Below are 23,532 nucleotides of genomic sequence, written 5' to 3' on the forward strand. Positions count from 1 at the left end.
TACTGTCAAACTGGGACACCCTGTTACTTTCAAACTGGGACACCCTGTTACTGTCAAACTGGGACACCCTGTTACTGTCAAACTGGGACACCCTGTTACTGTCAAACTGGGACACCCTGTTACTGTCAAACTGGGACACCCTGTTACTGTCAAACTGGGACACCCTGTTACTGTCAAACTGGGACACCCTGTTACTTTCAAACTGGGACACCCTGTTACTGTCAAACTGGGACACCCTGTTACTGTCAAACTGGGACACCCTGTTACTGTCAAACTGGGACACCCTGTTACTTTCAAACTGGGACACCCTGTTACTGTCAAACTGGAACACCCTGTTACTGTCAAACTGGGACACCCTGTTACTGTCAAACTGGGACACCCTGTTATTGTCAAACTGGGACACCCTGTTACTGTCAAACTGGGACACCCTGTTACTGTCAAACTGGGACACCCTGTTACTGTCAAACTGGGACACCCTGTTACTGTCAAACTGGGACACCCTGTTACTTTCAAACTGGGACACCCTGTTACTTTCAAACTGGGACACCCTGTTACTGTCAAACTGGGACACCCTGTTACTGTCAAACTGGGACACCCTGTTACTGTCAAACTGGGACACCCTGTTACTTTCAAACTGGGACACCCTGTTACTGTCAAACTGGGACACCCTGTTACTGTCAAACTGGGACACCCTGTTACTGTCAAACTGGGACACCCTGTTACTGTCAAACTGGGACACCCTGTTACTTTCAAACTGGGACACCCTGTTACTTTCAAACTGGGACACCCTGTTACTTTCAAACTGGGACACCCTGTTACTGTCAAACTGGGACACCCTGTTACTGTCAAACTGGGACACCCTGTTACTTTCAAACTGGGACACCCTGTTACTTTCAAACTGGGACACCCTGTTACTTTCAAACTGGGACACCCTGTTACTTTCAAACTGGGACACCCTGTTACTTTCAAACTGGGACACCCTGTTACTTTCAAACTGGGACACCCTGTTACTGTCACACTGGGACACCCTGTTACTGTCAAACTGGGACACCCTGTTACTTTCAAACTGGGACACCCTGTTACTTTCAAACTGGGACACCCTGTTACTTTCAAACTGGGACACTCCTCTAGGACATTTTAATTCAGAAAAAATATTCCAGGGGGTTATTAAATACATGTTTTCTTAACAGAAATCCATTTTATAAATAGGATCAAATGTTTAATATAGTTTTCCTCAAATCTGCTATCAGCTACAGTGGGGGAAAAAAGTATTTAGTCAGCCACCAATTGTGCAAGTTCTCCCACTTAAAAAGATGAGAGAGGTCTGTATTTGCATCATAGGTACACGTCAACTATGACAGACAAATTGAGAGAAAAAAAATCCTTTAATGAATTTATTTGCAAATGATGGTGGAAAATAAGTATTTGGTCACCTACAAACAAGCAAGATTTCTGGCTCTCACAGACCTGTAACTTCTTCTTTAATAGGCTCCTCTGTCCTCCACTCGTTACCTGTATTAATGGCACCTGTTTGAACTTGTTATCAGTATAAAATACACCTGTCCACAACCTCAAACAGTCACACTCCAAACTCCACTATGGCCAAGACCAAAGAGCTGTCAAAGGACACCAGAAACAAAATTGTAGACCTGCACCAGGCTGGGAAGACTGAATCTGCAATAGGTAAGCAGCTTGATTTGAAGAAATCAACTGTGGGAGCAATTATTAGGAAATGGAAGACATACAAGACCACTGATAATCTCCCTCGATCTGGGGCTCCACGCAAGATCTCACCCCGTGGGGTCAAAATGATCACAAGAACGGTGAGCAAAAATCCCAGAACCACACGGGGGGACCTAGTGAATAACCTGCAGAGAGCTGGGACCAAAGTAACAGGAGAATGTCATATGATCAGATGAAACCAAAATATAACTTTTTGGTAAAAACTCAACTCGTCGTGTTTGGAGGACAAAGAATGCTGAGTTGCATCCAAAGAACACCATACCTACTGTGAAGCATGGGGGTGGAAACATCATGATTTGGGGCTGTTTTTCTGCAAAGGGACCAGGACATTACATTTTTACATTTTTTGTCATTTAGCAGACGCTCTTATCCAGAGCGACTTACAGTTAGTGAGTGCATACATTATTTTTTATATTTTTCATACTGGCCCCCCATGGGAATCAAACCCACAACCCTGGCGTTGCAAACGCCATGCTCAACCAACTGAGCTACATCCGGCCATTCCCTCCCCTACCCTGGACGACGCTGGGCCAATTGTGCGCCGCCCCATGGGTCTCCCGGTCGCGGCCGGCTACGACAGAGCCTGGATTCGAACCAGGATCTCTAGTGGCACAGCTAGCACTGCGATGCAGTGCCTTAGACCACTGCACCACTCGAGAGACTAACTGATCCGTGTAAAGGAAAGAATGAATGGGGCCATGTATCGTGAGATTTTGAGTGAAAACCTCATTCCATCAGCAAGGGCATTGAAGATGAAACGTGGCTGGGTCTTTCAGCATGACAATGATCCCAAACACACCGCCCGGGCAACGAAGGAGTGGCTTCGTAAGAAGCATTTCAAGGTCCTGGAGTGGCCTAGCCAGTCTCCAGATCTCAACCCCATAGAAAATCTTTGGAGGGAGTTGAAAGTCCGTGTTGCCCAGCGACAGCCCCAAAACATCACTGCTCTAGAGGAGATCTGCATGGAGGAATGGGCCAAAATACCAGCAACAGTGTGTGAAAACCTTGTGAAGACTTACAGAAAATGTTTGACCTGTGTCATTGCCAACAAAGGGTATATAACAAAGTATTGAGAAACTTTTGTTATTGACCAAATACTTATTTTCCACCATAATTTGCAAATAAATTCATAAAAAATCCTACAATGTGTCACGGATGCCGCCGAGGCTGCTCCTCGTCCTTGCTCGGGCAGGCTTCGGCGTTCGTCGTCCCCGGAGTACTAGCTACTACCGTTTGATGTTTTCGATGTTTGTTTTGTCATGTCTAGTTAGTGCACCTGTTTCGTATTCTGTATTGATTATGTCACCTATAAGTTCCCCTATGTTATGTTTGTATTTTGTGTGTTATTGTCCGCCTGTCATGGATGTATAGGTTCGGTACCTTGGCATTTCGAGTGATTTTACGCACTCGCGTATTTGTTTAGCCTCTTGTGTTTTGGAGGCCGTTTGTTTGTGTGTACCTGTAGAGGTGATTAGTAAAGTCGTCTTGACTTATTCCTCTGTGTCCTGCGCTTGACTTCACCACCGCATCCACATCAGCACCTTGACAGAATAACACACCACCTATGGAGTCAGCAGGAGCAGCGGCGGTGACCGAGTCACTGGAGGATCGGGTCAGCAGCCAGGACGCCATGATCCAGCGACTCGGCTCCGCCATGCAAGGCGTCATGGACACTCTACGCCGATGGGAAAGAGAAGGCCTGCCCACACCTCCTCCTACCTTACCACCACCATCGGCCAGCCCCATCATACCAGCTCCGGAGTCCAGTGGGATTCGGCTCTCGCTCCCGAGGGCATATGATGGCACCGCAGCCGGGTGTCAGGGGTTCCTCCTTCAGGTGGAACTCTACCTGGCAACCATACACCCGGCGCCCTCGGGATACGAGAGCGTTTCCGCCCTCATCTCCTGTCTCTCCGGCAAGGCTTTGGAGTGGGCCAATGCCGAATGGAGGGGAATAGACGCCGCCACCATCAGCTACGCGGAGTTCTCCCGCCGCTTCAGGGCTGTTTTCGATCATCCCCCAGAGGGTTAAGCGGCGGGGGAGCGTCTGTTCCACCTCCGACAGGGGAAGAGGAGCGCACAGGAGTTTTGCCAATTACTACCGGAGGTTTATCCGGGGTTTTGGACAGGTAGCAGCTCCCATCACCTCCCTGCTGAAGGGGGGCCCGGTGCGTTTGAAGTGGTCAGCTGAGGCGGACAGGGCGTTTGGTAAACTGAAGGACCTGTTCACCTCTGCTCCAGTGCTGGCGCATCCGGATCCCGCTTTAGCGTTCCAGGTGGAGGTGGACGCGTCAGAGGCCGGTATTGGGTCTGTACTGTCTCAACGCTCAGGCACGCCCCCTAAACTCCGGCCCTGCACTTTTTTCTCTAAGAAGCTCAGCCCGGCGGAACGTAATTATGACGTGGGGGACAGGGAGCTGCTAGCTGTGGTTCAAGCCCTAAAGGTGTGGAGGCATTGGCTTGAGGGGGCTCAACACCCTTTTCTCATTCTGACTGACCATCGTAACCTGGAGTACATCCGGGCAGCTAGGAGACTGAACCCTCGTCAGGCTAGGTGAACCATGTTTCTGGCCCGGTTTGTGTTTAAGCTCACTTAGATCCCAGGGTCCCAGAACAGTAAGGCAGACGCCCTGTCCCGGCGATATGACACAGAGGAGAGGTCCATTGAGCCCACTCCCATACTGCCGGAGTCTTGTCTGGTGGCACCGGTGGTGTGGGAGGTCGATGCGGAAATCGAGCGGGCGTTACGCACCGACCCTACTCCTTCAGAGTGTCCAGTGGGGCGGAAGTACATTCCGCTCGAGATTCGGGATCGTCTCATATATTGGGCTCATACGTCACCCTCCTCTGGACATCCTGGTATTGGCCGGACAGTGCACTGTTTTAGCGAAAAGTACTGGTGGCCAACATTGGCTAAGGACGTGAGGGTTTATGTCTCCTCCTGCTCGGTGTGCGCTCAGTGTAAGGCGCCTAGACACCTGCCCAGGGGGAAGTTACAACCCCTTCCCGTTCCACAACGGCCGTGGTCTCACCTCTCGGTAGACTTTGTTACGGACCTTCCCCCCTCCCAGGGGAATACCACCATTCTGGTTGTTGTGGATCGGTTCTCTAAAGCCTGTCGTCTCATCCCAATGCCGGGTCTCCCTACTGCCCTACAGACTGCTGAGGCTTGATTTACCCACGTCTTCTGGCACTACGGGGTACCCGAGGATATAGTGTCTGATCGGGGTCCCCAATTCACCTCTAGAGTCTGGAGGGTGTTCATGGAACGCTTGGGCGTCTCGGTTAGCCTTACCTCGGGTTTCCACCCTGAGAGTAATGGGCAGGTGGAGAGAGTGAACCAGGATGTGGGTAGGTTTCTGAGATCATATTGCCAGGACCGGCAGGAGGAGTGGTCGGGGTATATCCCCTGGGCGGAGATTGCCCAGAACTCTCTTCGCCATTCCTCTACTAATCTGACCCCTTTCCAGTGTGTGTTGGGGTATCAGCCGGTTCTGGCACCATGGCATCAGAGCCAGATCGAGGCTCCTGCGGTGGATGAGTGGTTTCGGCGCTCGGAGGAGACATGGAACGCTGCGCATGTACACCTGCAGCGGGCTATCCGTAGGCAGAAGGCGAGCGCCGATCTCCACCGCAGTGAGGGTCCAGTGTAGGCACCTGGAGATCGAGTCTGGCTCTCGACTCGAAACCTGCCCCTTCGCCTGCCCTGCCGGAAGCTGGGTCGGCGGTTTGTGGGGCCATTTAAAGTCCTGAGGAGATTGAACGAGGTATGTTACAGGTTACAACTGCCTAATGATTATCACATTAACCCCTCGTTCCATGTGTCTCTCCTCAGGCCGGTGGTAGCTGGTCCACTCCAGGACAATGAGATACGGGAGACTCCTCCGCCCCCACTGGACATCGAGGGGGCTCCGGCGTACTCAGTCCGGTCCATCGTGGATTCGAGACGTCGGATGGGGGGTCTGCAGTATCTCGTGGAGTGGGAGGGGTACGGTCCGGAGGAACGGTGCTGGGTGCCTAGGAGGGACATTTTAGATCCCTCCCTCCTGACGGAGTTCCACCGGAGTCATCCCACACGCCCTGCTCTGCGTCCTCCTGGCCGTCCCCGAGGCCGGGGTCGGCGCACGGCTGGAGCCGCACGTCAAGGGGGGGGTACTGTCACGGATGCCGCCAAGGCTGCTCCTCCTCCTTGCTCGGGCAGGCTTCGGCGTTCGTCGTCCCTGGAGTACTAGCTACTACCGTTTGATGTTTTCGATGTTTGTTTTGTCATGTCTAGTTAGTGCACCTGTTTCGTATTCTGTATTGATTATGTCACCTATAAGTTCCCCTATGTTATGTTTGTATTTTGTGTGTTATTGTAAACCTGTCATGGATGTATAGGTTCGGTACCTTGGCATTTCGAGTGATTTTACGCACTCGCGTATTTGTTTAGCCTCTTGTGTTTTGGAGGCCGTTTGTTTGTGTGTACCTGTAGATGTGATTAGTAAAGTCGTCTTGACTTATTCCTCTGTGTCCTGCGCTTGACTTCACCACCGCATCCACATCAGCACCTTGACACAATGTGATTTTCTGGATTTTTTTTTCATTTTGTCTGTCATAGTTGACATGTACCTATGATGAAAATTACAGGCCTCTCTCATCTTTTTAAGTGGGAGAACTTGCACAATTGGTGGCTGACTAAATACTTTTTTCCCCCACTGTAGATAGCTATATTCATAACCATACAGGTATATAATGACAAAAAAAGTTTATTTTGCTGTATTTGACAATAAAACAGTAATTGAAATTGTTGAGGGTTGAGGTCTTTCTGGTTTCATTCTACAAAATGTCCACTAGAGTATAGTGTTGAGAATGTTGAGCTGATAAGCTTAGATTAAGTTAATTGTATTTTAATTATAGGCTACAAAATTACATATAAACTACATCATATAATATAACCAAGTATGATGATAATAATACGAATAATAGCCTAATAAGAATAACAATAAGAATAATAAATTATAATTCTTAATGTTCTACAAAAATACCTAAATAATGTTTTAATACATTTAATTTGTATTAATAATTGAAGTTTATCATAAAAAATATAGAAATTACTCACATACTCTCTATTTGACCTTTCTTTACAATAAGAATTGTGTCCCACTTTGCCAATCAAGGTGTCCCAATTTGCCAGTATCAACAGAAAAAATGTGGTCTCAGGACAATATGTGTTTGAAAAAGAGTCATCCATCCTGTTTTTAATATTTCTTAATTTTTTTATTTTGTATAGTCTAGTAGAGTTCTTAAACTATTGTAGTGTCGAGTCAATGCTGGTAATTATTGCTGTCAAACAAAGAGTCCGCTTAGGCTGTACTTTGATTATAAGTTTTATTTATATCACAAGATTTCAGCATAAGTTTACAGACGCCTGCAGTGTCTGGAGAACAGTGTCCAAAGATAATATGTCTGTTCTAACCCCCTTTGTCTCTAGCCTATACTTATAAGGTATGCAAAAATATGGGTGGCTCCCTCTGCTGTCCAATCACCTGTCTCCAACGAACAGGGGTGTCACTACAAAATGGCTCCCTCTACTGTCCTATGTGGCGTCACACTAAAAACGGCTCTCTTTGAACCTAAATAAACATCCCCTCAGGTTCCACTTGAAAACATTAACCAAGTCATAATCTTAATACACTACATATTCCCCCCTTCGAGACTAACTAAAAGTCTCGAAAACAAACAGAATAGGATTATGACAAGTAACAATTTATCTTATTGAGTATCTTTAACAATAAACCAAAAACATTTCCCTCTGGAGTGTGAATACATTACTATGAAATATGAACAAATCTTTATGAAGTGTGAATACATTACTATGAAATATGAACAAATCTTTATGGAGTGTGAGAGCGAAAAACTGTCTGGCAGCCTTCTTTCCAAATATCCATCCATCAATCAAGACAGTAAAATTCTCTCACGGCCCCTCTGCCCCAGGCAACCACCTAGGTACTCCAGATCAATTCATAAATCTTTATCAATGCATTTGAAACTATGATGTAATTAAATACACATGAAAGCCCCAGCAAACAAAATACTATCCAAAAAATATCCACACTAAGGCTGGTCGACCCATCGGACCCTACTGTGGATCTCTATCCCTGCCTAGACTCCCTTTCCCTAAGCATTCACGAAATAAACAAAAACATCTAAGATCCCCACATGTATCCAATAACATCAAATATCATTCTACAAAAATTAATACCTAAGAATATGACACACATTATGTATTACACATGCAAATATGTCTATATTTCATTGCAGACACTGGAATGTAGTCCACTACACTTCCTCTCCCCCGTAGTCTCGACTTCCAATGCATCGTTGATGATGGAATCGGAATCTTTCCACACCTTCCTTGTTCCATCTCCTCCAGTCATTCTCCTTTCATATTGTCCCTGTTTGAGTATTTCAATCTCTACATATTCCCCCAAATGCTTCTGGAAGAAAAGAAAAGACCAAACAGTATCTTTTGCAAAACAACACATTCAAATTAAAACATCAATATCAACTAAGAATATAAAAATGATATAGAAAATGATATATAAATGAATCACATTGTATTTCCCCCCTTTGATTCATAACAAAATACTAAAATCACACTAATATTGAAAAACATTTGAAAAATTATAAGATAATCAAAATGGATATTTATCCATCAATACTCCATCCAGTCCCACTTGTCCATCTTCATCCAGATCAGGAACAGTCAACAACGGCATCTGAGTGTTGTCTCCAGGCATCACTACTCCTACCTATCTCAATATCATAGCTTTCTCAAAGGTCAGTAACAAATTACAAAAGAAAACATCACACACAGTCCTATCAAATCTGCTACTAAAATCTGAACCATCACTGTTCCCACTGGGCCTAACTGATCTTGCAACCAAGACTTCGCTGGCCATCCAGCTCCTTCAGATCTACCAAATGCATCCCTTATATTCTTCAATGCATTTATAACATTAGTGATATTATCTGAACTATCTGGGATCAAAGTATAACAATCATCCCCCGTCTGATTCATAGCCAAACATAAGCCACCTTGTTTTGCCAAAATATAGTCAAGAGCCATGTCATGTTTCAACAGCGTCAGTCTGTGACTTCTTTGAGTATTTGACAGAAGGTTAAACCCTCTTATTGTTTCATTTGCAAACCCCTGCAAAGTATAGGTAATATTATCAATATGATCTGCCAAAAATGTTACACCATACCATGGAAAAAGTCCAAGTCCCCACTTCTCTCCTAGACTTATCCTCCAATGGTAGGCTTCAAGACTATGAAATGTCGCCATGTCTCTTTTCACCCTATTTCCAAACCTAGAATCAGATGTATCTGTGTCCGGTGCTACCCCTCTTTTAATGGTAAAAACCTCATATGGAAGCTTCAACGTTGACATGTAACAACATCCTGTCCATCCATAGGGTAAGAATATATATGCTTTATCACCACAAACCCACCAAATATCTCTAAAATTCCCAATAGTCACATTGCCAGGCAAAATCTGATCTTCCACCATCAAAGTCCTGCTGTTCTTACTAACGGGAACATAAAAAGTAACATTATATTTCTCATCTCTATCCTTATGTTCATGCTTACCCAAAGTCATCAGATATTCCCATGAACATACCCTTTCCATCATATGTTTTATTAGAACAAAAACAACTTTTAGCCCTCACTGGTTTCACCTCCAATGCTTCAGGGTTCGCTGTTACCTGATTTTCCTTCCCATCTAACAAATTCACATAGGGTAATTCATTTAACCAAGAACACCTAAACCTAGGCTTAAACAAATGTTTTGACAACGACATTATTTTATCTGTTAATGATTGTTGCTGATACAACAGCCATGACAAAGCATAAGATTGACACGTACTTGATAGAGGTTGAGCGACCGTCTCTAAAATGGAACCCCACGTGCCTGGTGCTGGAATTCTCAACAGACATGGACCCTCAAGATTCCTCACTGATCTTACAGAATGAGTTAACTGTTGGAACCAAAGATTCCTACCTGCCCATTCATCTTTAATCTTCAAAACAGAAGAATCAAATCCATAGGCCTTCCATTTAGTTTCTCTTTTCCCTAACGAGCGGTATTGATCAGATGTATCTTCTGATGTTATGTTGAAATCAAAGAACTCATCCTGTACCTCCATGATAGTATCTTGCACTATTTCAGATGAATCTATATTCTTCTCTACCACCATCAGCTCTCCTATTTTAACCCTATCCTTACTACCATTGACAGCACTCTCCATCCGTACCATAAACTCCTGAGTCACTCTTGCTACATCCTTTAATTTCAGAAAAGTTGTTGTTGGTGTCGGTGTCATACTTCCTACATTTGTTATTGCCGTCGTACCATTAATCCCTTTCAAAGTTACCATTAAAGTAGTTGATTTAGTTGATGTATTAACACCCTTAACTACTTCTAGTGGGAAAGTTACCGATATCCCCTGTGTATTATTTACTGTTGGAGTGGCTACTGTAATATACTTCTCCTGAACTCCTTTGGTGACTGTGGAAGCTTCAACAGACTTCAACTCTTCCATTATAAGCGTCACTTTACGAATTACATAGCCTTTTAACCAATAATTCTTAACCGGAACAAATTTTAATGCTTGCACTAGATAAGTACACATATATTCTCCCTGATCTTTCTCTGTAACATTACGCAAAATAAGTGAACAATCACTCATAACCCTCTTCCACTTCATATCGTTGTACAAAATATACTTCCTTTGACTAGGGGGCACAGCTTCTACATCTGGTCCTGATAACAATACTTCTTCTCCATAATTATCTCTCCATGTGGGAGGAACGTCCCCTCCCCCACTCCATCTCTCACAGCTACAAGGAAGATGAGCTGTATCACCCATCCTAACCCTAATAACAGTCTTTTCTTCTAAAATTGGTGCTGGAGCTATTGGTTCCCTTGTAATCAAATGCGATATATTTATGGCTTTAATAACTATCAATGTTGAAAGAGTTAAATTGCTTCTCACTGTTGTTATAATAGACTGAAGTGTTGATGTCCTTGTTGCTACTTCATCCATTCTCCCTAAGACTTTTAACTCCTTACTTGTATTTCCATCTATCACCACTAGTTCTCTCCATTCACTCCCTCTTCCTACTAACATTGAAACTTAGCTTACTGTCTTAGAGTTCCTTCAACCCTAGTTCTCCTAACTTTTTTCTAACTTTTCCTCCTAACCTTTAAAAACTCATTTTCCACTGATTTATTCACAAAATCCCTTTACCACCAATTTTTTGAATATGTGATTGGGAAGTCCCCACCTGCTTCTGACTTCTTTACACACAGACTTGGCAAACGATCGAACATCTTTTAGCCTAGTTTGAAATCTCTTTCCCCTCTTGGTGTAGGAATGTAACCAAGAATAACAGTCACCCCTTTTAACTTTATTTTCCAGACAGATTGCCTAATAGGCAGTCTAATAGATTGTCATCCTTCCTATGATATTATCTTTTCAAGCAGATATGATTCCCAAAAACCCTACTCTTTTAAAATCTTCTACCAGACAGCCGTCTAGTGTACATCTTATTGTACAGTTCAATTTACACAATGCATCTCTTCCCAACAATGCAATAGGTATATGTTCTAATATCAGTATGTGTATTTTAATTTCTCTTTGATTTTTATAGCAGATCTCAATTGGTTCCTTAAGAGTAATCAACTGTTTTACCTTCTCAAATCCCTATCCTAATTAGTTAATTTTACATAGTGAGGTGTTTAACCTCTTTAGGCTCAACACAGATAAAAGCTTTTCCTCTATTCCTTCTCCTAGTCCTTTTTATTTTCACTTCACTTGTTGGATATTTTTTCCCTAATTGGTGCTATCAGCTGACACCCCCCTTCGGATCTTCTAGGCACTCTAGAATCCTTGCTCCTTTAAGGGTTTACCTGGAGAACAGGTGATCTTCACTTGCTCCTTTATCTTCCTCAGAAATTTCCTCTGTTGTTTCCTCCTGGCGCATTGCACTCACAGGTAAAGTAACCAACCTGTCCACAATTATAACACGCTTCTAAAAGTTGCTGGAAGTGTAGCTGAAACCTTCCTCCTCCTTCTAAGCCTTCTCGTCCTCTTCCTCTCCAATTCTGTGTCTGTCCAGAAACTGGCAGTGGATATGAAACAACTTATACCACTTGTTGTGGCTGGTACAATTGCATTTGACCTTGTTCAGTTGAAGCTATAGCAGTGATTATTGATTTGGTTCACCCTGATTCTTCATAACCAAAGCTTTTCTTCTCTTTCTTCTTCTCCAACTGTATTTGATTGAGTTTTCTGAGAGTTTCTTGGTCCTGCTCTTTCTTGTTGTTGACATATCAGTATTCTTCAAAAGGTTATATTCTAAGTTATGTCCTCGAAATATCATCTTCCATCATCTTCTTACTTTTCTTCAGCTTCTAGAGTTGTTCCTCCAGTTGTGTTACTTCTTCTAAACTATTCGCTTTATCCAGGCATGATACGCATCGGTCTATATCTCTTTCTATTTCTTCTTTGCTAATCATTGTTGGATAAAATCCTCTTGAATATGAAGCACCTTTAATCTCCAAATCTCCATCGCTGTCTTCATCTTTGCTTTCATCAGAAATCGAATCTCTTGTATCCTTCTTCCTTCAACTTCCATCAGAGATCAAATCTCTAGTATCCTTCTTCTTTCCTCTCTTGCCAACTTCCTTCTGATCACAGAGTCATATCCACCCATGATCTCTTCTCAATCACTCTGATCATCATCTTCAAGTTCCATCTTCCTTAACCTCACTCTTCTCTTCCAGACATCTCATTTTCTTCCTTCTGGAGTTTTCTTTTATCTTTATGGTCGTTTCTGCTTCTCCCCTCTCTATTATTCAATCACTTTCATCATGTTGATGACGTCAGGGTTAAGATTCCCTCTACTAGCTATGGTTGTTCAATGTCAGGCCAACTTTTGTTCCCTTTTCCAGACAACCTTTAGTTAATGGTATTGCAATGTTTACTATTTTCAACTATATCAACAGGTGTAATTACCTTCTTAGTCCTGATATACTTTTTCCCCATTGTAACAACTCTTTTATATTCCTTTAATGTGCATTATTTTTATTATTTTAGAATATATAGCCTATGGCTTCCTCCCTTTAATTTTTAATATAAACCCCACATTTTTTTATTTTTTTATTTTTTTTAAATCCAAATAATACAAATTAATCAATACAAATATGAATATTCAAAAATAATTAATTTAAAAAAATTTCCCCAATTAAACAATTACTCAATAAATTTATGAATAATCAAAAATATTTTTTTTTATTTATATTTCCTATTTTACTAATTTATCAATTAGTGGCTATCTTACCCCTCCTGATTGAAGGTGGTATGTATAATATCTATAATCCAGCAACACTACAGTACTCATAAATCCCATTGCTCAATAAGCATCCAATTATCTTAATTTTACAGAATAATGTCAGTAGTCGATTTCCAACAGAACTCTAATCAAACCCACTCATTCACAGAAACTCCAAAATGCAATTTTTATTCAATCAGTCTTTTGCCAAGTCTTTGCGAAATTGTCATAACATAATTATTATTATTATTATTTATTATTATTATTATTATTTATTATTATTATTATTATTATTATTATTATTATTATTATTATTATTATTATTATTATTTATATTATTATTATTATAACATGAAATATCCTGTAGGGGAAGATTTTGTAAACAGAACAGCACTAGCCTGATTTTGACTCGATCCTCTGTCGCGTCACCCCTTGTCACGTGATGTACACGTCAGCACCTCCTCTCTTTCTCTCTCTCTCCTCTCGTCCTATCGCCTCTCATATGACAAAAGAGCATAGAAACAGACAAGAATTTAGCAGTTTATGCAATCACTGAGTCACTTCAACCATTCAATATTCCTCCAGTCACATTCGCTCTAAGAATTAACTCAGGAATAAATAGCTCAATAACATTTTAATTTTATTTATTTACTTAATAATTTTAATTTTAATTGTCAACATCTCTCTCTCATTTATCAATTCAATAGGTCACAAAAAACAGTTTTATCTTTAAACAACAGCCGATGTAACAACCAGAATACATCATTAGACTCTAAATGTCTAAATCTTTGTTCCTCCGTCTGTGTCTGTGTCTCCCCACAGCACAGTGTATCAGAGGATTGACTTATTTACCCCTACGTCACTCTAGTGTCGTAAAATCCCACGTGTCGTAATGTAGTGCCGTAAAATCACACGTGTCGTAATGTAGTGCCGTAAAATCACACGTGTCGTAATGTAGTGCCGTAAAATCAGACGTGTCGTAATCTAGTGCCGTAAAATCAGACGTGTCGTAATCTAGTGCCGTAAAATCAGACGTGTCGTAATCTAGTGCCGTAAAATCAGACGTGTCGTAATCTAGTGCCGTAAAATCACACGTGTCGTAATGTAGTGCCGTAAAATCACACGTGTCGTAATGTAGTGCCGTAAAATCAGACGTGTCGTAATGTAGTGCCGTAAAATCACACGTGTCGTAATCTAGTGCCGTAAAATCACACGTGTCGTAATGTAGTGCCGTAAAATCACACGCATGCGCAGTACATTCACCAATACGATTTCACCGTTGAAGGGAGCGCCTCAGCTCTCTCCCCAACCCAAACAGAAAGTTAACAGTCCCGCTGTAACTCTGTTTTCTCCTCATAGTCAAACAACATTTAACAGAGCTCACAAAGCATAGAACCTAAATTCTACACACACAAACATAATTTAAGAGGCTTTATTCCATCGCAATGGCCCTCTAAGGTCACATGTTAGCATGTAGCATGCAGCATAATTAGCATTAGCATTTAGCCTTAGCATGTATGTAACATGTGGCATGTAACATGTAGCACTGTAACCTACATTGCGCCTAAATTCCTTTTTCCTTTGTCCCTAACTTTATGCTGCCGTGAGTTCTGGATATTCTATGAGAGGTTCCCCCAAACATATACCCCGTCGGATACAAGATGAGCAGTAACTTGCAATAGAATTTATAACCAGTCCCAGACTGACCCCAAAACACATAATGCGTTAGAGGATTTTCGGCCCATCCTAAGATCGCCTCGTTTAGAGGTCTTTCCAGATTCGCAATGCCCTAATGTGTATACGTATCTCTGCCTTATTCACTTCCATCGATTGTTCTTCAATTCCTATTCAAGCCACATATTTCTATAGCCACTCCCCCCTATTTGCGCCGTTTACCAGAGCAAACAAAATTTAGAATATTTATGACAGACCCTTAGTCGACAGCAACAAAACCACATCAGCACACACAAGTAATTTACACGGTACATCTCCCCAGCGCACACACCCATAAGCCAGCGAACCAACTAGCGCCCAAAATTTGTGAGGAATCTCACCTTAAGCCGGCTTGAGCGGGAGTCACCTCGCTGCTCATGAATGCAACACAGGAAAGATGCAGACCGATCCCATCCTCGTCGCCAATTGTAGTGTCGAGTCAATGCTGGTAGTTATTGCTGTCAAACAAAGAGTCCGCTTAGGCTGTACTTTGATTATACGTTTTATTTATATCACAAGATTTCAGCATAAGTTTACAGACACCTGCAGTGTCTGGAGAACAGTGTCCAAAGATAATATGTCTGTTCTAACCCCCTTTGTCTCTAGCCTATACTTATAAGGTATGCAAAAATATGGGTGGCTCCCTCTGCTGTCCAATCACCTGTCTCCAATGAACAGGGGTGTCACTACAAAATGGCTCCCTCTACTGTCCTATGTGGCGTCACACTAAAAACGTCTCTCTTTGAACCTAAATATACATCCCCTCAGGTTCCACTTGAAAACATTAACCAAGTCATAATCTTAATACACTACACTATCTAGAATGGTATCATGTTGGGGGTTAAGACAATGGCATGATTCTGTAAACTGTTCCGCAAAGCACATTTTCAGAAAGTGTCCCACTTTTCCAACACTCACCCTACTACATGAGGTTTATTTGATCGAATAGAAGTTTCGTAGTACTAAAGTTGTTACGAGTGTACTGATATAAGTAGGACACGTGACACCCCGGCAACTTTGAGAAAATACACTTTATATCGGAGTTGTCTTGAGATGGCTATGCATATTCATGACATGAGACTAGTAGAATAGCGTCTCTTTGCTGTGAATGCAGACGGTTGACCTCAACAACCCTCATCAAATATTAAAAACTGATTACAATAATGAGATGTAACCACCAATCCAAAGAAAGGATAGGCGGGAGATAGACAGCCCGCCGTGCCGCTTTGTGGACGACTCCCATTGTTAGGGCGGAGAGACATGTATCTTGTCAGTTGTCTATATCTTTGGTATAGTGATCTCATCTGCTGTGAGAGCCGATAGCCAGGAAGACAGATGCTATACCCTGTCCGCCATAGACGGAGCGCCATCTGTGACATGTATGTTAACTCGCGCCAAATCCAGTCCATTCTCATTGAAAAAGGAAACAAATATCTCACCAGTAGTGTCCTCCCAAAAGCACTCTACATCATCAAACAATCTCACAAATAAGTAGTGATGGGCATTCTGTGTATTTTCTGTAAACCGGATCATTTGGCTTCGTTCACCTAAAAGAGCCGTTCATTTATCTCCCAGACGGCTCTTCATTCAGTAATGCTTAGAAATTGATATAAAACCATGAACAAATTGTCAATCTCAAATTAAAGTCTAAAACGTTGCCTACCATTATGTCAGATCGTGAAATGTGAGTTCAAATACATTTTTACTTGACCAAATTATTAGATGGGCAGCAAAAAAAAAGAAATGAAGACAAAATTGAAGGCACTGAAAAAATGTGTGGACCAGAATGAGGCTCTCTTCTCACTATATTGTTCCTGCATTACGGAATTACCATCTTCAAATAATGTTTTTATAATTTATCTGCAGATGATCGATGTCTGGAGCTCAAAAAGTAATAGTAACAGTATGCAAATCAGGGAGCCAAATTAACGTCTCTTCCACATATGCAATTCGGTTCCCGATGTTGACCAAAAAGAGTCCCATCACTACAAAAGCACAACTGTCCAATGTCAGAATTGTCCGTTAACTCGTCCACAGCAAGTGACATTACCTCTGCGTTTTTCAGTCTGTCCAAAAGTTTCAAAAACCTCCATAGCTAGAACTTCGAACTCTGATAGTCTGCTGCCCCTCAATATGTTAGTGTGTCAGCACCAAAATGGCAAAATGATCACCATGTTTTGAGGCTAAACAGTGTTTGGTTACATTTACATTGTTTACAAACATTGGAGGAAAACAAGCTTATATTTTCCAGTTGAACTAAGCTCATGAGGCATTTAACTTATATTCTTCAAGAATTGATGGGTATATCCCACTGGGCACAGACATCAGTTCAATGTCTAGTTTTGATTTACATTTGGTTGAGTAGTCAACTAAAGTGAATTCAAAATGAAATCTACAAAACATTTCACCAGGTCATTGGATTTAGGTTAAAGGTTGGGTGAAAAAAATACGAAATGCCCTTACTTTGATGACTATTCAACATCATCACATAGATTTCTGGTGTTGAAATGACGTGGAAACAACTTTGCCCAGTGGGGTATTATTAATTTATAAGTCAATTTATAAGCATGGATTTAGCAACTAATGATTGTAGCTTTAAAGGCATAGATCACCCAAATTACAAAATGACATATTGGTTTCTTAAACTGTAAGCAGTCTATGGACAAGGTAAGATGGCAATCCATGCTTTGGTTTTGTTTACCTGGCCCCTATCTCCAAATGCTAACGTTTAGCATTTCTGTCCAGAAACCAATGCAAGTTAATGTCAATTTCATATCCAAATCATCCAAAGTGTCTACAATTGATTGTGTAGCTTAATACAGTTATTTTAGGATGATTTGAACATGACATTGCTGCCATTGAGTATGGTATGTCATGTTTAAACATGAGAGCGGCACGGCACCCGTCTTTTCCTCCTTTTACAAATTAAAGTTGCACTATGCAGAAATCGCTCCGCCATTTCCTGGTTGCTAAAACTCTAATAGTTCGCCTAATTTCAGTTTATGTGACAAAATAAGATAGTATAGTGTAGATAATTATTCTATACCATCTAAACCGCTGTAAAATATATTTTCCATAACCAACAATATTGTTGTTTCAGCTGTTTTGAAGCTGGTGTACAAAACTGAAAGTAAAAGACGAAAAACTAAACTTATGAACGGGAAACATTGAAATAGCACCCATAGAACATATCTACCGCTTCTTAGACTTGCTTTTAAGTAGAATGATAGATCTATAACTCATTGGGTAGCATGTTGAGTGCTCTGTTGAATTGCTCTTTTTGAGAAGGGTACTGAAGCGCTCAGCCCATCTTTTTAGGATCAGAGTGTGGGTCCATCTACGGATCTCACCGGGTTTATGTTTTTTCTTTGAAGGTCGTAGATGGACTTGACGGCATCGTAGAATCTGTGCGTGTTTTTGTCAGCATGTTGTATTCATTGCATTTTTTTACCCAGCATTCATTTTCCATGGTACGGGCTCTCTGGGTCTCTCCTCTGATGGGGGCAAGGCAAGCCTTGAGTGCAGTAGACTGCAGATTCGCTAGGTTAGCAGCGAGAACCTTGAATTGGAAGAGGTCGTTTTTTCCCAGTGTGTTCTCATTAAACCAGTCTTTTTTTAAAAGCAATTTATTGTATCGGGGTAACTGACCAGTGATAATTTTGCCACCTATTTTTGATTTAGTCTTGGCACCTGGGTGATGCAAAGCAACTATTTGGTTCCAAACGTTCACCACACATCAGCTATCTACCGAAGCAGATGTGAAGAGTGATTGTTCGTCTTTCATTTTTGTTATACTTTTATTGCATCACATTTTCCTCGTTGAGTTTAAAATGCAATACTCTTGCAAACTTTGTAAGTACATTGGTAAATATCTCAATTTGTCGGATTATTCTACAATGAAGGTATTATCTTTGTCTCTGCATTGTTGGGAAGGGCCCGTAAGTAAGCATTTCACTGTTAGTCTACACCTGTTGTTTACCAAGCATGTGACAAATAATATTTTATTTGGTTATATTATCTATAACCTTTCTGAAATCTTTCAAAACTTCCCATCAAATGGGCACACACAAGCACACACACACACACGCACACTTCATTAGGGCAACACCATTCCCAAATAAGGGAACAACAAGAATGTGTCACCTGATCTGCACTTCGGCTTTCAATATTTGGCTGAGAGTGACGGAGACACGGCTACTCAAACTCTCTGAACTCATTGGAGAGTTGCTTTTTGAATTGACAAAACTGTTATTTATATTGCAGTTAAAATACACTTAATTTCAGGCAGTGTGGTATTTCAGGGGAGGTGAGCAGAGTGATTGAGGGAGTGATTTGTCACTGCTTTGTTGGCCAAACAGATGAGTTATCCAGGGGGCTTTGCTGAAAGTAACCTGATACTGTGTCTGTGAGCTTACAGTAGGTTACTTAATTTCCTCAATCTTCTTTGAGACTCAGTTTTGAGGGTAGAGGTGAAAGAGAAGGGGAGAGAGAAAGTTATGAGGACATTTTACTGTAGACGTTTTACTTTCCGTATGTGTAATGCTGAACTGAGTGACATTTGAGTCGTAAATCAAGTCAGAGAGTTGAGACATCCAAACCCCCATCATGGCTCAGCCAAGCGACTGCTTGGCATCTCACTTGTCAAGCAGGGAGGAAATGGGCAAAAGTTAAATGCCAAAATAATATGCCTCTTATGGAATACAGTCCAAATTGAAATATGAAAACCATAGAAGGAAGGTTGAGAAATCTCTAACGAAAGGGATTCCCAAGAGGATGAATATGGCTCAGAATAGCTTTTAGCAATTTGAAACCTCTGGCCTCCTCTTTTTTTCTCATTTACATTACATTTACGTCATTTAGCAGACGCTCTTATCCAGAGCGACTTACATTATTATTATTTTTTTCATACCCCCTGTGGGAATCGAACCCACAACCCTGGCGTTGCAAACGCCATGCTCTATCAACTGAGCTACATCCCTGCCGGCCATTCCCTCCCCTACCCTGGACGACGCTGGGCCAATTGCGCGCCGCCCCATGGGTCTCCCGGTCACGGCCGGCTACGACAGAGCCTGGATTCGAACCAGGATCTCTAGTGGCACAGCTAGCACTGCGATGCAGTGCCTTAGACCACTGCGCCACTCAGGAGACTCCTTCTTAGCTTATTACCAGGCAGTTACTTTGGTTTCTTATGGATTCTTTAACATGTTTTTCTGCAACCTTTAGGCCTTTATGCAATTAAAGTAAACTAGTATAACTTTTATAATGAATGATTAAGGAAACAATGATGATTATGCTGATGATAAATGACATTGTAGATACAATTCTATAATCATGTACTGTACCTGTACCCTTGACTGAAAATCTAATAATAAAAAATTGGTCACAAAAAAATAAGCTTTAGTTAGAGGTAGATTACATGGATTACATAAATTGGAAACAAAAAATGAGTACGATAACATGGGTTATCCATTCATAAAATGTGCAGTGCAAATTTCCACAGTACAGTTCAAGTTTTAATGTCACATGCACAAGTACAGTGAAATACCTTTCTTGCAAGCTCTCACCCCAACAATGCAGTGATCAATAACAATGTAATACTAAAAGTAACAAGGTAGAACAAAAACACACAAGATATAAAAATAAGAACACGGTAAAGTAAGTAAGCATACTATATACAGGGTCAGTTCCAGTACCATATTTACAAAGTGCAGGGATACTGGATCGATAGAGGTAGATACACTACATGACCAAAAGTATGTGGACACCTGCTCTTCGAACATCTCATTCCAAAATCATGGATATTAATATGGAGTTGGTCCCCCTTTGCTGCTATATCAGCCTCTACTCTTCTGGGAAGGCTTTCCACTAGATTGCTGCGGGGACTTGCTTCCACTCAGCCACAAGAGCATTAGTGAGGTCGGGCACTGATGTTGGGCGATTAGGCCTGAATGGAAGCGATTAGGCCCACAGTCGGCGTTCCAATTTTCATCCCAAAGGTGTTCGATGGGGTTGAAGTCAGGGCTCTGTGCAGGCCAATCAAGTTCTTCCACACCTATCTCGACAAACCATTTCTGTATGGACCTCATTTTGTGCACGGGGGCATTGTCATGCTGAAACAGGACAGAGCCTTCCCCAAACTGTTGCCACAAAGTTGGAAGCACAGAATCGTCTAGAATGTGATTGTATGCTGTAGCGTTAAGATTTCCCTTCACTGGAACTAAGAGGCCTAGCCCGAACCATGAAAAACAGCCCCAGACCATTATTTATTCTCTACCAAACTATGCATTCGGGCAGGTAGCGTTTTCCTGGCATCCGCCAAACCCAGATTTGTCCGTTGGACTGCCAGATGGTGAAGCATGATTCATTACTCCAGAGAACGTGTTTCCACTGCTCCAGAGTCCAATGGCGGCAAGCTTTACACCACTTCAGCCGACACTGGCATTGCGCATGGTGATCTTAGGCTTGTGTGCGGCTGCTCGGCCATGGAAGCCCATTTCATGAAGCTCCCGACGAACAGTTCTTGTGCTGAGATCGCTTCCAGAGGCAGTTTGGAACTCGGTAGTGAGTGTTGCAATCAAGGACAGACAATTCTTACGCGCTTTAGCACTCTGCGGTCCCGTTCTGTGACTTTGTGTGGCTTACTACTTCACGGCTGAGCCGTTGTTGCTACTAGACGTTTCCACTTCACAATAACAGCACTTACAGTTGACATTGGCAGCTCTAGCAGGGCAGAAATTTGACGAAAGGTGGCATCCTATGACTGTGCCACGTTGAAAGTCACTGAGCTCTTCAGTAAGGCCATTCTACTGCCCTTTTTTTGTTTATGGAGATTGCATGGCTGTGTGCTCGATTTTATACACCTGTCAGCAACGCGTGTGGCTGAAACTATTGTAATTATTCTGCACTATAGCCTATTTATTGCCTTACCTCCATAACTTGCTACATTTGCACACACTGTATATATATTTTCTGTTGTATCTCTGACTTTATGTTTTTTTTACCCCATATGTAACTCTGTGTTGTTTTTTGTTGCACTACTTTGCTTTGTCTTGGCCAGGTCACAGTTGTAAATGAGAACCTGTTCTCAACTGGTTTACCTGGTTAAATAAAGGTGAAATAAAAAAAAATAAAAAATAAATAGACGAATCTGAAGGGGTGTCCACATACTTTTGTGTATATAGTGTATGTATAGGGGTAAGGTGATTAGGCATCAGGATATATGATAAACAGAGTAGCGGCAGCGTATATGATGATTGTATGTGAGTGGGTGTGCGTGTGTGTAGAGTCAGTATATATGTATGTGCATATTATGTGTGTGTGAGCAAACGATGGAGTGAGTGATTGTATGTGTGTTGGAGTGTCAGTGTGCGTAACTGTGTAGGGCCCTGTGAGTGTGCATAGAGACAGTGCAAAATTAGGTTAAACTCACTCCGTGTAGCCATTTTGTAAGCTATTTAGTTAGCTTATGGCTTGGGGATAGAAGATGTTCAGGAGCCTGTTGGTGTCAGATTTGATGCACCGCTTGCTGTGTGGAAGCAGAGAGAACAGTCTATGGCTTGGGTGGTTGCTGTGGTGAAAAAGGAATTACTTTATTTTCACAAAGACCATCTGAGAAAGGGCAAAAAAACAGAGAAAATCTGACAAAATCCAGTTTCAAAGTTCTAAAACTGAGATTTCTCAGTTTAGAAAGATTGAACATGTGGATTGATCAGTCTCGGATTTTGTCTGATTTTCTATGTGAACAGATTCCAGTGTTACAAAATCTAAACCAGCTAGTTGAGATTAATCTAGATTTTCTCAGATGGTCTCTGTGAACTCAGCTTTAGGTGTACGGAATGATTGTCAAATAGAGTAGCCTTATCTACCCGTTTCTGCTTTTTCCATAGATAATGTGCGAGCGTTGATCCTTGCTGGGTTGCTGGGGCTTCTGCTGGCCTTCCTGGCAGTGAGGTTGTTCAACCCTGAGGGACAGCGATACACCTTCCTCAGGGAGATAGAGAGAGTGACGAAGGTGTTCCCCAGCCAGTGCTCTGAGGAGTACGATCCACCTGGGGAGGCACCTCCAGACGACCCAGCCCTCAGAGCCGGTCACCTTGATGCTGACAGCGGGCAGTAGGGCGAAGAGGACACTGCACTGCCAGGCCCAGCGCCTGGCCTCCGCCTTCTCCTCCTCCCTCAATGGCTCTGTCTTCCACATCGACGAGGTCAGCAAGGCCGACCAGGACGGCGACAGAGTCAAGCGGGACATCGACGGCCAGCTGCAAAAAGCCTTTGAGTGGGACCAGCCTGTGGCCGTCATCCACCATTTCGATGATCTGCCCCCAGGCTCCACACTGATCTTCTACCGCTACTGCGACCCCGAGAACGCCTCCTACAAGAAAGCATTGCTCATTTTCACCGTGCTTCTAGAGGAGAAGGAAAAGCTGCCAGCCAGTCTGATCGATGTGGAGGAAATGGTGAAAGACTACCTCCAGAAGAGGTTCCTCGACTCCAACTACCCAGCTGCCTACAACATGTTAGACCTGGACAAGTTCAGTGGACTATGGAGCCGCATCTCCCACCTTGTCCTGCCGGTGGCACTAGAGTTGAGGATAGAACCACAAAACAACCTGAAATCTTTTTCACAGATTCTTCATAGTAGTGCAATTATTATCATCATATAGAGCAGGGTTCCCCAACTGGCAGCCCGTGGGT

General features: G+C 42.4%; 1 protein-coding gene across 1 annotated transcript in view; it reads left to right on the top strand.

The window, feature by feature from the left end:
- LOC311142619 (torsin-1A-interacting protein 2-like) overlaps positions 1 to 23,501 on the top strand; it is a gene marked incomplete at both ends in the record, with an annotated part of 35,629 nt that extends 12,128 nt beyond the window's left edge. Inside the window, one exon of the mRNA XM_084178280.1 lies at positions 22,905 to 23,501. Within this exon, the coding sequence (XP_084034406.1) occupies positions 22,905 to 23,501 (597 nt within the window). The remainder of the gene's footprint in view (positions 1 to 22,904) is intronic.
- Positions 23,502 to 23,532: the final 31 nt, after the last annotated feature.

The sequence above is a fragment of the Coregonus lavaretus genome (genome assembly GCF_964263955.1).
Source record: "Coregonus lavaretus genome assembly, chromosome: 15".
Lineage (NCBI taxonomy): Eukaryota > Metazoa > Chordata > Actinopteri > Salmoniformes > Salmonidae > Coregonus > Coregonus lavaretus.